The following is a 14,315-nucleotide window of genomic DNA, read 5'->3' as shown; positions in this document are numbered from 1 at the left end:
TAATATTACATTTTGATAAAGAAATAGCGACTCTTTCGTAGATTTTGATATATAGTTACATAGTTACAATATTATTGTTTCCAGCAAACATCACTTTGTTACCAGGTTAATTTCTACCAATCCGGTGTAGGTATTTGGTTAAAACATGGCGAAGCTTCCAACTATTCTCCTTGCTTCAATTGGCCATTATTATTGGCAACTGACATGTTCACTAGATTTTCACATATGGCGCATTACATAAAAATATATTATGGACTTTATTTTGATCCAAATAAAGCACTTAAGAGAACTTAAAACGATTGTAATCTCTCATAGAATTTTCAATTATTGCGTGCTGCTGATTAATTTATGTTTTTAATTACAGATGAAAAATTAAACAGGTCATCAGTTATTATATTAAGTTACCCGTCCTATTGTCGATATCGTGGAATAATGAAGCGTTTGGAAGGTGTAGAAGACGACTATCTAAAGCACACAGTAGTGAAAGTACTAGGCGGATTTACGGCGGTTAATAAAAATACGAGAGTCCTATTCTGCAGAGATACCTTCGATTATCCGGAACTAGAAGGTCACGAATTATTGTGCAATCATTTGGCACCTAAACTGAAAGGACGCCCTAGGGGCCGTCGGAAAAAACGAAGTTTATCTCCCGGTTCCGAAAGCAACGAATCAGAATCTTCCGTTTGTAATATTCTCAACTCTAGAGTAAGTTACATTCTGATTTGCGTAACGAAAATTTCATTTCTGGTTATAGACAAGGCTTATGGCAGAGAAAGCTTCAAATGGTTTAAGGCCAGATAAAATTTCCACCAGACAAAGTACCAGAGTGACCTCTTCGAATTTGGAGAGTAAAGAATTTTTGAAAACACTGTCTGCTTATATGAAATCAATTCACACTCCCATTGGAAGGATACCATCACTAGGTTTTAAAGAACGTAAGTGTAAGCAAGTTGGAGTTGTAGTGTAACATGGTTTTCATTTGTAGTTGATCTTTACGCGTTTTTCACAAAAGTTAACAAACTAGGTGGATATGATTCAGTAACCAGGAATCGATTGTGGAAGTCAATTTTTGACGACCTCAGTGGAAATTATATGAGCACCAGTGCAGCTACAGTAATCAGAAGACATTATGAAAGGTTGTTAGAAGTAAACAAAGTTTATATCATTAACGCAGTATATCTATAGATTCTTATTGCCGTATGAACTACATCTCAAAGGAGAAGAATACAAGTCGTCTTCCAAAAATTCTAAAAGTCGATCAGGTAGTTGCAGTGATAGCAGTGACAGCCCAAGTGGTAGCGGAAAAAGCACTCCAATATCTCAGCTCACGGTTATTCCTATACCTACGAGTACAACTGATAACAAGGTGAGCTACTTTGTGGAACTGATTGTTTGTTTTCATATCTGCATTTTTTATCTTTTACTGATTGTGGTAGCTAAACACTTTTATCTTTCCACTTTTTTTATTATTAAGATTGTCTTAATTGTAACCTGCTATCAATTAAATTATTATTTTTTTTAGGAAATCTCTCAGTCGGAAACACTCGATCTACCAAAACCAGAAGTTAAAACCTCTTCTCTTAGAAGTGTGAGAGTAAAACCGGAGCGATTAAGAGATCATGTCTCGAAGGATAATAAGGCAGCTGCAAGCGAAAAATGTGCCAATACTGATATTACAAATTCCAAAATGGTTAATGAACTAAGTGTCGAAATTAAAACTGAAGTTGAAAGTTCTTCTACAAAAATTAGTGAAAGTAATTTATTAAATAACGGTTTGACTGTAGAATTAATAACAACAGCGTTACCTACTATACCACAAAAAAGTTCCCAAAACGAAGTGAGTGAAATAGTGAGTGATAAAATTAGTAAAACTAGTGTTACAATAGAATCTTCAACCAAAACTGAACAGACTCCAATTTCTTTAGATAGTGTTCCTAAGTCGGACAGTGATAAGTCTGATGACGGAAAAGAAAATATAGCCACGTGCAATACAAACTCTGTTTCTAATGCTCAAAATAGATCGACACCAAGTGATCTCTCTGAGGTGCCATGCGAATCAAAAACTCCAGAATCAGTACCGGTAGACACAGACTATAGTTTTAGTTCTACTAGTTCCATAAGCAAATCATTATTACATAGTGTAAAGAAAAGGAAACTAGACATTTTAAAGGAAGGTGGACTGGAAGTTACGCCTATTAAACCATCAACGAACGAATTAAAAGAGATAAAAGAAACGAGGCCTTCGGTAATACATCATAATCTCGGTATGCCAAAAGCAACAGTAGGACAGCTTTCTATAACTTTAGCGACAGACAAACCGGCTTCCTCAAACAGCATGGAAATCTCAGAAAGGTTGTTGCCAACATCACAAGCTAAAGACATTCAAACTTTGCCATCTACAAGCATCATGCGATCAAATCCAATACCAATAAGCAAGTCAATATCTTCCTCACCAAATAATTCATTTTTATACCTCAATGGACAGTCGCCTCCAAAAGTTGTTCAATCTAGATCAATTTATTCTTACTCTGAAAAAACCGTTTATGGAAATCCTAAGGATTACTTTATGCCACCTCCGAGACCTCCAGTGCAAATTCCAAAACCGGTTGGTGGGTTATCTAGGCATTTGGGTGGAGATATTTTAGATTTGACTACCAAAAGTCCCCAAAAAGCCGTCGTGGAAATTATGAGGGTGCCTAATATACCCTCCTCTCGGACTCCATTTGGGATGCCGGACGTACCTCAAAAAAAGATCTTCAAGAACTCTGCTTCTCTTCCAGTATTAGATACACGTGTTGCGTCAAATTTGGAAATCACACTGGTAGGCTCAAATACAATTCCAAATGTTCAACAAAACAGATCGATGAATAGAAGCAACTCGTTCAGCCGTCCACGATCAAATACAGTTATTCCTTCACCCGCTTCAGCTTCCAATGTGCCAAAATCATATGGCACGTATAATTTCAACAATAAAACTGCACAAAAACGGACATTTAATGGAAATTATGTTCTAAATAATAAAAAAGAGGAAAATGGAAAATTGCCATATTCGATTTCTCCGACGCAACAAGCGTATGCACCTAGGGACCACAGGCAGCAGAATAATGTGTCGAATTCCTATAGTAACCATCGATTTCCAACACAACAAGATAATAGAAATCAGGCAAAAGTGCATTCTCAGTCTTCCCCAAATATAAAACCGTACACAACTCCAACACCTTCTTCCGTTTTACCTCCGTATTTGTCCCAATTGTCTTTGGCATCTAAAATGGTACCACCATACGTTCCTCCAATTGATCCCTTGTATTTTTCCGCTCTTCAAAGTTTATACCCGCATTCTCCACTCTCTTCAGTTCCTCCTTTCTTTCCTGTTCCGAACCCTGATCATTTGCAATTTTACACAGATTTGATAGCTCGAAATTCGCAAATGAGGTATCCGTTCCCATTTGCGCACGATGGTAGTTCATCAATGCCGCCCGCATCTAGCGAGACTAACAATTTTAAGCAACAATAAACATATCGCCTCGAAAACTGACGCATATTAAAAATTTTTTATGTAGACTTTTACTCGACTAATCTTCCATCGGAAGACATGTGAAGATGAAATGACATTGACTATAAAGTAGATAGTCTCAAAGAATCAATTTATTATTGTTGCAGATGTGATAAAATCCTTTATTAGATTAGTTGCGCTACTAAATATGTAATGAGTAAGAGAGAGAGGTAGGTATTGTTGATGGACAATAGGATTTTTATATTGATTAAACTTTGTGCGTAAAGTTGTTGTTGAATTGATGTATAGGTACTTCAAATTTTGTAATATAAGAGTAACTTTTATTTTTTGGAAGATACATTTATTAAAATGTTGCTTTTAAATAAATGTTTTTGAAAAAGGGCAAGATTTAAAAAGTGTAGCAAATAATGTTGTATATACGAAGGCCAGATGTAATGATTAGTATAATTATCTGTGATTTTATTATATATACCAAATTATATCGTTGATGTACATATAACTTTCCAACATTTTCTTAATTATTTAAGTTTCAAGTTTTTTTTAAGTAATATACATCTTTTACTTTTGTAATGTGTTGCTGTCCGTTGATAATGTAAATCACAGGCAATAAAATGAAGTGCAATGAGTTTACTTTTTGTAAATGGTAGTTGGATAACAAAGCGGTCGCATATTATCACCAGGGAATCGTCGATAACGGTCCTTGCATGATAAGGAAGGGTTCAAATGCAGTTATTAATTGCATTTTGCAAAAATGAGTCTACTAACTGACCTGATATGCGATTCTACGAAACAAAATTACATTATGGTGCTGCCATTGAATAAGCACCTTTATTCAATGCTGCTGCTTAAAACTATTTTGTGCAGGTGGGTATTTTCCTAGTTGAATTTGAATTTCTATAACAAAAGACCAAATTTTAAGGTTTTAACACAACTACTGATCAGGGGACCCCACACTATATTGTATTCAGTGGTACAAGGCATAGGGAAGGAAGCTTCGACCTTCAGTGTGTTTAAAGCCCGCTTGACATGGAGCAATAAAAATTGCAATTGCATGCAAGTTGCAAGAAAAATTGCGAAAGGCATGCGCAGTTCAAAGCCAGCTGATCAATTGCTGCAAGAGACTTGCGTGCAATTTTTATAGGACCGGTGTTATTTTTCTTGCATGAATCGCGCAATTCTAGGGATAAATCTAGTTGTTTTTGTGTCACCAACCTAGTAAAATACAGCGGCGGCAACTATGATGCTGAGAGACGCACTCATTACTTGTTTTTATTAATCTTATTTATTCTTGTAATTTTCATGTTTCTTCAAGCAATCAAAATTCAATTTTTATTTGAGGTTAGCAGCTTTGTTGACAAGTCCATATTTTCTTCTGTTGGCAGACGTGTGGCAATTGAAATAGAATTGCACCATGTCTCAAATACCATGCAATGCTTATTGCATGCAAGGATTTGACCTTGCAATTTCTTTCTGCAAGTTCTTGCGCGTTGTATTGCTCCATGTCAAGCGGCCTTAGAGGTCAATGGTAAGTGGATAAATAAATCGAGTGGCGAATTTTGCAAGTTGGTAGTTTCTTTTGCCAACTAAACTGTTGGAAATGTCATTGGTTGATCTTCTGTTTGCAGTGCTGGATATTTCTACTTTTAAATAATTTGGTGCCGTTTTATATTTTTCCTGTGTGCAAACGCAGCGCCATTTACTACCTTCTTATAATGAATGCAGTACAGTTGGCAAATCTGACCAAGAGTTGGTAAATTTTCGTCATTTTGCGATAACGATATCAGTGGTGTAACAATTCGTAACGGGACCGTGGTCTAAAATCCAGTCGGGCTCTAATGAATACCTATGAAAAAAAGGACACTAGCATTTCTGAAAATTAATAGAAATATGTATAACATGTTTTATCTGTGATTTTATCTAAAAAGTTGCAAATGAAAAAAAAAACGGTATAGTTAGATAGGTTTATTATTCGTTACTAATCGAGTTACTAATTAATAGGGCTAGGATTTTAATGACGTTAAAAATCAACGAAAATGCAAAATAAAAAATGCAATTATGACGTCAAAATCTAGCAAAAATGACGTAAAAATGTAAAAAGATGACATAAATTTTATATCCATAGTAGACCATTTTACTGTTACTTTTAAAATACAGAATCAGGAATCAGCATCTGCTAAATTCTGTAACCTAAAAAAATAAATAAAAGTAATTGAGAATGACCCATTCCTCATAAATGGCAAAAATGCAAAAAAACATGCACCAACAAGTTGATGTCATTTGATTCAATTTATCCTGAAACGCGTTTATGTACACTACCTATAACAGAGCAATGTCTCAAGAGTTTCAGAAAAAAATATGCGAAGTCCTAGCCCTACTAATTAACAAAACGCAATCAATGTAAAACCTTTAAACATTAGATAAATAATAAAGAATACATTATACCACAGACATAGTATAATATGTTGTCTGGTTGATATACATTGAATTTTAACTATCAGAAGCGCGGATCCCATATAACAGTTTGTGACCATGTGCCAACTGGCCGCCGCTAGGGGCAGTTCGATCGTTTGAAAGTCCGTGGGCGATCGAAAGTGGAGCGTTACATTGACATTAGATGGCAGCATTACAAACCATTTATTTTGACCATTCGAATATTTTCCTTTTTAATCGTTAGATGTCAGGAACTCGGGATGTTTTTTGTGTTATCATTGGAATGGTTTTATAAATAGGATTGGAATGTTCTAAAAATAGATCCCTTAAGAGGAATCAGGACTCCGCATATTAAATGCCTAAACATCTCTACGTTGTCCCTATAAATTTAAAGTATGACAAAGGTATTTTACTGATGTGATGAGTGATATCGATTCAGAAAGAATGCCGCCGTGCTTCTCTAATGCCACTTTTTTTAAAAACAATCGAAAAAAACAAAATATATGGCGTTAAAGTTGCGACATTTTAGTGATTTTTAAAAATCAATTTCTTCTTAAAAAAGCAAAAAATGAAAATTTTACTATTAGAGAGGCATACATTAGCTCTTTATTTATTAGTATATACAAAAAGATCATTAAAAAGACAGTCCGTTTTTGTAATTTTATGGGGAGAACGGAGGCACTGTTTTGCAAATATTTAAGTCTGTATCTTAGCGTCACATTACGGCAAATTACCGAACTTTTATATAGACAGAGAAACTTGTGAGACAAATGCATTTATGGGAGGTGCTAAAAATGCAAGGAAATTTTGTTATCTTTTAACTGTGATTATGTGTCGGAAACCTTTCGCTCGCTTCATTTGCGTCCAAGGCAATTATTACATGGGACACAAATGTGAGACAATTCCGTGCAAAGATAAAATTGTTGTACCTCAAAACAAAGTAGCATTGAAATTATTCGAAATTGATTGTTGGTTAGCACAATTTTGAACCCTCAAATTAACAAGTTTTTATTAAAAGTAAACAGTATATTTTTGTTCTTCAGAATTAATGTGCGTAATTTGCACATAGGTATAGGTATGTAATTAAGGTTGGTCTTTCCGTCAGAATGTTTGCAATTTTTTTGCTACATTTCGTACAACATTCAAATTTATTTATAGTATGTCTCAGACCTAGGAGTAATAAACCACCCGGCCTACGAAAGAGTATAATTATTTTTACATAGAAGTAGCGCCGTAGCGGATAACAAATATTTTCCACCAAACAATTGAAAATTCACAACACAATGCTTCGAACACTGATAGTTGCACTTTAGCTCGAGGTAAAAATACCATTTTGTAGAGAAATTAATTGTCTTTAAATTTGATGTGGGAATTTATGTCATACAATCCCTTTTTTTATGTTAAAAATTGTGGAAACTTTCCAACCCCGATTACACCAAATCGTCAGGGTCGACCTAGTCTAACCGTGAAAAAATTAGTGACAAGCTGAAATTTGGTAAATAAGTTGATTTTGGAGTCGTTAAAATACCACCAAACCCCATAAGTGATCCGCCGTGTCTGTCACCTCCAAACTACCTTTGAAAGGGATTTTTTTAAGTTTTTTGTCAATATCTTGAAAACAACGCCATTTGCAAAAGAATGTGAAGATAGACAAATGAAAGCGTAAGTTTGGTGCTGTACCAGTGGCGAAGTTATAATGTTAATTTTATTTTAAAAAATTAATTTAATTTTTAATTTTTTTTTGTGAAATCTAGAGAAATTTCTCAAAAATATTTAGGTAAGAACATTCATTTCGTGCCTATTCTAATGAAATAAAAAATCATAACAGTGGCAGTACTAATTTTTTTATGTCATCCCTTTTTTAATGCATTAAAACGATAATATATTGTAATATATTGTAGCATTGAATAAAACACTATAGAAGCCTAACCCCGTGGAAATAAAGCGCGACAGAGAATGAACTGAGAATTATAATGAAACACTGTCAATAGTGGGTACGGTCGGAAATTTACTTCAAAAAGTATCAGTAATTAAAGTAATGCAATCGCAGTAAAGCGGTTATTTATTAAATTTTACTCAAAATACTGAAGATGCTGTAATAATTTTCGACCGCTTGTTTTGCAATTATATGCTTTTGACAACTGATACCTACTTAACCTCAATTATTCTCTATTGTGTATATTGCCTTATTGCCACAATGGATTCTGAAAGTATAGTTCCTTTAATTGTTAATAATATTTTGAGTATTTTGGACGATTCAAGTTCTGATGATGATGAATTTCTAGTATTAACACATTTGATGAATGTGAGTGATTCCACTCGTTTAACGAGAATTGAACATTATGTGGAAAATGTGGTTCATTTATATTCAGATGATCAATTCCAATCACATTTTAGGTAGGTATGGAGTTATATAGTTAGTTCAAACTGTGTGTTACAAGGGTTCTGGGGTTTCAAATCCCAAGTAAGCCTCTGGTACAGCACGGCTGTCTGTGTTTGTATAGTGGGTCGTTGTTAGCCTACTATACAATAAGAATAAGGTCAATTAAAGTATTAAGTCACTAATTGTAATATTTGTAGAATGCAACGAAAAACATTTGACTTTATTTTGTCTTTAATTGGACCAAAAATTAGTGAAAACGTGGTAAAACCTGGACGACCAAGTGTATCCCCAGAAACACAATTGCTGCTTACGTTGTGGATTCTTGGAACACCTGATTCCTATAGGTGGGTCTACAGTTTCTACTTTTATCTACCTATTTTCAATGACCTTTTAATAGATCTGTATCGGATCGTTTTAATGTCGGAAAAGCAACTGCCGTTATCTCCGTAAGAAGAGTAGTAAAAGCGTTGTATGATCATGTACATACATTTATAAAATGGCCAATAGCAGATGAAATGGAAACAAGTATAAGAGTATTTCGAGCTGTAAAAGGCTTTCCAAATGTTATAGGTGCAATTGATGGCACCCATATTAGCATAACTGCTCCTAAGAATAATGCAGAAGCTTATGTGAATCGAAAAGGGTATCATTCAATGCAATTACAGGTAGGTAGTTATTTTCTGCAGGTACATGCTTGTGTAGTTAGCTGTTAGCTTACTACTTTTATTGTAGGCCGTCTGTAACGAAAATGGAATGTTTATTCATTGTTTCACTGGATATCCGGGAGCTGTCCATGATCTGCGAGTATTCCAAAACTCGGATTTACCAGAATTTTTTAGAAATGACACACAATTTCCAGATGATGTACACATTTTGGGAGACGCAGCATATAAGTTGCATAAGCATCTTATGGTACCATTTAAAGACAATGGTCATTTAACAGACATACAAAAAAATTTTAACATGTGTCACTCATCTACAAGAATGGCAATCGAAAGGGCATTTGGACTTCTCAAAGGCAGAATGCGGAGATTGTTAGATACTCTACCAATGACACGAGAAGATCTTATACCAAAGTACATCATAACGTGTTGCATTCTTCACAATATCTGCCTTTTAAAACAAGACCAATTTCAACCATTAGCTGTAGCTATTTCAAATAATGCAAGTGCTGTGGAAATACTGGCAACACGAGAACCGGATGGTGGAGGAAGAGATGTAGCCATAAGAAAACGGGATGTAATCGCTGCTGAATTACCTATGCAAATTGGTGCATGATTTTTACAAATAACGAGGATACGAATGAAAATAAATTTATTATACATTAATAAAAATAATTAGGTATTAGTATCATTACTTTTTCGAAATGTTATCAACAAGTGTGCGTAATAAACTTAATGCTTCTGTACTTTTCTCCATTCTTTCTTTATGATGCTTTTCTTTATCTTCTCGCAACTTGTTTAAAATGTCCACCAATTTTCTATTCTCTACAAAGCGAAATAAAAAATAAAACATTTAAATTTATGAGTTCATACTTTTTGGTGATTGTTTTTTCTTCCCCTCCGTTTTTGGTGAATTTTTGTTCGCTATTGCACATGTTGCTGAGGTAGAAGGTGTAATTGATGTACTGGTAGAGCTACTACTGGCAGCACTATTTACGCTCGCACTACTACTACTGGCTAAAGAAACTGGTACTAACCATGGTTGAGAAGAAAATATTTCATCCATTGCCTAATTATAATACCATAAATATTTATGTGTATCCATACAAAATACTTACTTCCAAATACGGCCAATCTTTTCTATCATTTCCCGATACTTTATTATGGTCCTTGACCTTTTTATATTGCCTTTTCAAAGTTGCAAGTTTTGTCTTACACTGACTGGCAGTGTACGTATAACCATGTTTAGCCATTAATTCGGCAATACTATTCCAAAAAGCTTTTTGTTTCACCTTCCCCTTCACTAATACATCCTGTTTTTCTCCATACAGGTTTAACAACAAAGTTACTCCTTCAAAGGACCAACGGCATAAATCTAAGTACAAATCTTGTTATAAATATTTCACTTATCAGTGTACTTACCATCAGTATCGTATCCGCTTTGTGGCGAAGTTGGTTCTGTGTAACCTTCAGTGGGATTATCGTGCACAGCAGCCTCGACATCAGCAGCTGAATCCGTGTGATCTTCCGTGGCATTATTGTGCATTCCATTAATTACAGCATGTTGCAATAAAGTAGATGCAAATGCCATGTCTACAAGTTAGAGAAATATTAGTAAGTCAAAGTAACATAATTATTGTATATATAATTGATATGAATACATAACAATTGTAGGTAATTATGCATCTTTTTTGGTTTACATACTAACATACCTTGTGTTGCCCTTGCATGATCTTCAACACTCAGCATTAGTTTATATTGTTTTTTGTGTTCGACGTCTACTAAAACTAATTCTCGCGTCTCCATGTCCATATTTCAGAAAAATTCACACTATTTTACTTTCACAAAAATATAACCTCAAAACGTGTTTACATTTACTTCGTTTACACCAGGTATTTTTCAGAAGTAAAGTGAGTAAACTGGAGTAAATCTCGCGCATGCGTGCATTCAAGTAGGATGTTATTTTCAGTAATATAGCAGTAAATTTATAACCGCAGATTTGTGTATTTTTAGTAAATGTAGCACTTGAAGTAAATTTCCGACCGTACCCCAGTGTCGATCTTGAACTGAGAAAAGAAGAGAATTCTTTCCTCCTATTTTACCGCAAAGAGAGTCGTGTGATCCACAACCAATGCGGGTTGCAAGGATTGTCGCGCTTTCTTCCATAAGCGTTAGCTTCTTATAGTGATTTTATTCAATGATTATGTTAGTCAGTATATCTATGCATGCAGTTAGGGAACTATATTATGAGTGTAGTGAAACTAAAAATACGACCCTTAGGCAAATGAATACTTCAGGCTGATCTTACAGTCGGACGAAGTTTCTCAGGGGCATGAGGAGTGCATAATATGGTTTATATGTGGGCTGTCCTTATGCACTCGTAAGCAACACGACACGCCGCGGTTCTGTTCGATCATGCATCTTGAGTTTAAATTTTCATGAGCAGAGACGGCTTCAGGACACGTATAAAGCGCACAATCCAATTCAACAAAATCCAGTATGTTTAACTGTAGATGGGTGGAACGTTGTTGGTTTGTTTATTAACGCACATATTAAAAATTCATTATCGGGGCATGTTGATAACCTAACAATATTTTCACCGAATTTCCAATTGTTATATGTACAGTTTGATTTATATCAAAACTTGCATTTTTTAAATTGAATTCGCTGTTATTACATATATCAATTCCTTGGTCAATTTTAATAGTATACAATATGATATCTAAAATTAGTCGTTTACCCGCAATTCGTCATTTTTTTAAAAGTAGAGGTCCAGTAAAAATTGAATAGTTATCACAATTATCATAAAACTTTTAAGTCCGTGACTTTGCAGTGTTAGTAATCATGAAATGTACTAATGCTCAAAGTTACACCTTTTTTGTATTAAAAATCACTTTTCCAAATCTGAATCACAAGCTAACTTGATTTTGTTAAATAGAACTAGGTACCAAGTTTTTTTTCATTGCATCAAATGTAGGATTTGATTTGTCAATTTGGTTCATTAGCATTGTTGATTAGTTAAGTTTATTAGAAAAATGGAATTTGAAAAAAGTGATTTAAATGGTGCTTTTTACTTGTTTACTATAAATATTTAAGTACTTTTTGATGGTCTTCAAAATGTTTCGGTGCACATAATAAAAGAAATGTGGTTTCACCACGATGGTGATTCACCTCATTTTCCCTCAACGTTAAAGAATGACTAAATCAATAATATTCTGCTAGGTGGATACTTCGAGGGAGTTGAAGTGGTTTCTGAGTCCCTTTTGTTTTATTTTGTTTGCAGGGAAATGTTTCATAATTTGAATTGGTGGTTACTGTTCATAATTTAACGGCCTACTACTGAGAGCTTTTGAAAATCGAAAAACACAGGGAAAAACACTATGAATAATATTAGAAATTGTTGAATTACAAAAAAATATGTAAAAGGTAGGTAAATACCCTGGTAAATACCGACATGCTTATATCGTTGGAAAGGTAATCAAATCCTACAATTGATGCAATAAAAAAATAGTAGTTCTATTAATAAAAATCAAGTTAACTGTGATTGAAATTTTGAACATTGACGCAGTGGTTTCATTTAACACAAAAAAATTTAACATTGACCGTATTCGGCGAATGGTAGTACATTTCATGCAGTCTCGGCCTTTTAATCGCATTGTTACTTCACATCTACTTTTTCAAAAAATCACCATTGCGGCTAAACGATGGATTTTAGATATCATGCATAATACATACAAATTGACCAAGGAATCAAAATCTACAACTATTTAAAAAAAAATGCAACTTTGATATAAATCAAAGTGTATAACAATAGCAAATTCGGCGAAAACATTTTTAGGCTGTAGCCGCGTAGATAAACTCACAATCTTCCACCTACGCACTAATGGCCCACCCTGTATGCAAATTTCAAGCAACTTTTGTTTAAAATAATATACAACATCGTTGAGATGTTTAAACGTCTTTGGATATTACCGAGGATATTACCTTGCAAACCTTTTCTCGTGTTATCTTTCCGAATAAATTGACGAACATGTCTATTTCATCTCAAAATATTATACTGAAATTAATGCGCACCAACATCAATAACTTGACTTTTCGGAATAACTGATACAAGAATTTACGCGTTCTTCTACAGTAAGTGAAGGTTACAATATAAATGTGCCCCCTCCCCCCTGTTAGCTTTTCTGTCTACTGTGGTCCAATTGTGCTCTATTGGGTATTTATGTCGCCTTTTTTGGGTTTAGAAATAAATAGAAAATTAATGGGGGCGAGGTGAACGTCCCCAAAAATATACTAAACTTTATTATACTCAAAACTCGTTCGAGTCCCTTTCATAAACCTACCGATATCTACATGAAGCGAGATTAGATAAGACTAGATAAAGAGCCTTCGGGAGTACTGCATTAGCTTGGTACTATCGAGTTATTCCTGCATCGCTTAGTTTGAAAACTAAAGGTCATGCCGAAGTTGATAATTCATCAATTTTATTTAAACGCCGGCTTTTATATATCTATCAAAAGTACCTACTTGAATACTTTAAAAAGTGTTTCATTACTTTGACAAGTGCTCAAATATAGTCAAAAGTATTCAAATACTTCACTCAAATAATTGAAAAATTAAAAAGATTATCCATCATCATCATGATCACTTGATGTCATTTTTGGTGATTACATGTAGCCTATTGCGGTGTTTAAACAGTATGTATGCATCTATAAAAATATCATATCATATCGTGGTGCAGTGGCTTGAAACAATATCGAAACAATCTCGAAATTCGATACAGTCGAATGCCGAATGATCCTCGAGATGTTCACGCATCCTCTATTTTTAGAACTTCGTAACTGAAACAATTTACAATGGCGACCTTTCTTATACCTTTAAGAACATGTGTACCAATTTTTAAAGCGATCTGACGTTTCTAAACAAAGTTCTTATGCACACGGACAAATAGACACAGTAATACGAAATTATAAACTCTTGGCGATCGTTAAACAACATTATGAAGTATCGCGTACGATTCTTAGTGGGAGAATTTTTTGACACTCGGCTCGCATTTGGAAATAAGACTTTTAACTCAGCTCATATTCAATAGCATTGATCTTTAAAGTCAAAGAAATAGATTGGTGAAGGTTTAACATCCCTGTCTCTTTCCATTCTCCAATTAGACGAGGAACAGACAGACAGAAAGGCGGACAAAACCATCACATAAGGGGAATTTCTGTCGAATAATATTTAAATCCTTCTGACAGTATTTAAATACTTTCCATTTAATATATACAGGGTGACAATTTGAAAACTTACCACCCCCCATATCTTAGTAAATAAA

General features: G+C 34.3%; 3 protein-coding genes across 4 annotated transcripts; 2 read left to right on the top strand and 1 right to left on the bottom strand.

The window, feature by feature from the left end:
• Positions 1 to 357: 357 nt before the first annotated feature.
• Positions 358 to 4,140, top strand: LOC116182206 (AT-rich interactive domain-containing protein 5B-like; the record flags this gene model as incomplete). The annotated part of the gene is given in 5 exon segments (XM_031502729.1): positions 358 to 705; positions 755 to 935; positions 986 to 1,136; positions 1,186 to 1,366; positions 1,523 to 4,140. Coding segments are annotated over 5 exon segments (2,853 nt in total), but the record flags the coding sequence as incomplete, so codon positions are not given.
• Positions 4,141 to 7,944: 3,804 nt separating this feature from the next.
• Positions 7,945 to 10,794, top strand: LOC116182207 (putative nuclease HARBI1). 2 transcript variants are annotated; one of them, XM_031502731.1, is made up of 4 exons: positions 7,945 to 8,341; positions 8,525 to 8,671; positions 8,725 to 8,992; positions 9,060 to 10,794. In XM_031502731.1, exons 1-4 carry the CDS (start codon positions 8,073 to 8,075, stop codon positions 9,603 to 9,605), a joined length of 1,230 nt encoding a protein of 409 aa, XP_031358591.1. In that variant the 5' UTR covers positions 7,945 to 8,072; the 3' UTR covers positions 9,606 to 10,794. The 2 variants fall into 2 exon arrangements, with proteins under 2 accessions (XP_031358591.1, XP_031358590.1); XM_031502730.1 differs by having other exon boundaries at positions 8,725 to 9,013.
• On the bottom strand, positions 9,624 to 10,843 carry LOC116182208. The gene is made up of 5 exons (XM_031502732.1): positions 10,702 to 10,843; positions 10,412 to 10,582; positions 10,108 to 10,364; positions 9,863 to 10,058; positions 9,624 to 9,814 (listed from the first exon to the last, which is right to left on the bottom strand). Exons 1-5 carry the CDS (start codon positions 10,799 to 10,801, stop codon positions 9,681 to 9,683), a joined length of 858 nt encoding a protein of 285 aa, XP_031358592.1. The 5' UTR covers positions 10,802 to 10,843; the 3' UTR covers positions 9,624 to 9,680.
• Between the last annotated feature and the right edge of the window lie 3,472 nt (positions 10,844 to 14,315).

Source organism: Photinus pyralis, unplaced genomic scaffold, assembly GCF_008802855.1.
Source record: "Photinus pyralis isolate 1611_PpyrPB1 unplaced genomic scaffold, Ppyr1.3 Ppyr1.4_unclustered_Scaffold4148, whole genome shotgun sequence".
NCBI classification, from domain to species: Eukaryota; Metazoa; Arthropoda; class Insecta; order Coleoptera; family Lampyridae; genus Photinus; species Photinus pyralis.
Note: the sequence above shows the minus strand (reverse complement) of the source record. Positions and strands in the feature narration are given on the sequence as shown.

What these genes read in the sequence shown, in the direction of transcription:
- LOC116182207 (XM_031502730.1), top strand. Translation starts at nt 8,073, where the DNA reads ATGCTTTTGACAACTGATACCTACTTAACCTCAATTATTCTCTATTGT. An exon ending in CAATTCCAATCACATTTTAG is followed by an intron (nt 8,342 to 8,524) that starts GTAGGTATGGAG and finishes TAATATTTGTAG; the next exon opens with AATGCAACGAAAAACATTTG. An exon ending in TAGGTAGTTATTTTCTGCAG is followed by an intron (nt 9,014 to 9,059) that starts GTACATGCTTGT and finishes CTTTTATTGTAG; the next exon opens with GCCGTCTGTAACGAAAATGG.
- LOC116182208 (XM_031502732.1), bottom strand. Translation starts at nt 10,801, where the DNA reads ATGGACATGGAGACGCGAGAATTAGTTTTAGTAGACGTCGAACACAAA. An exon ending in AAGCGGATACGATACTGATG is followed by an intron (nt 10,365 to 10,411) that starts GTAAGTACACTG and finishes ATTTGTACTTAG; the next exon opens with ATTTATGCCGTTGGTCCTTT. An exon ending in AAGATTGGCCGTATTTGGAA is followed by an intron (nt 10,059 to 10,107) that starts GTAAGTATTTTG and finishes TATTATAATTAG; the next exon opens with GCAATGGATGAAATATTTTC.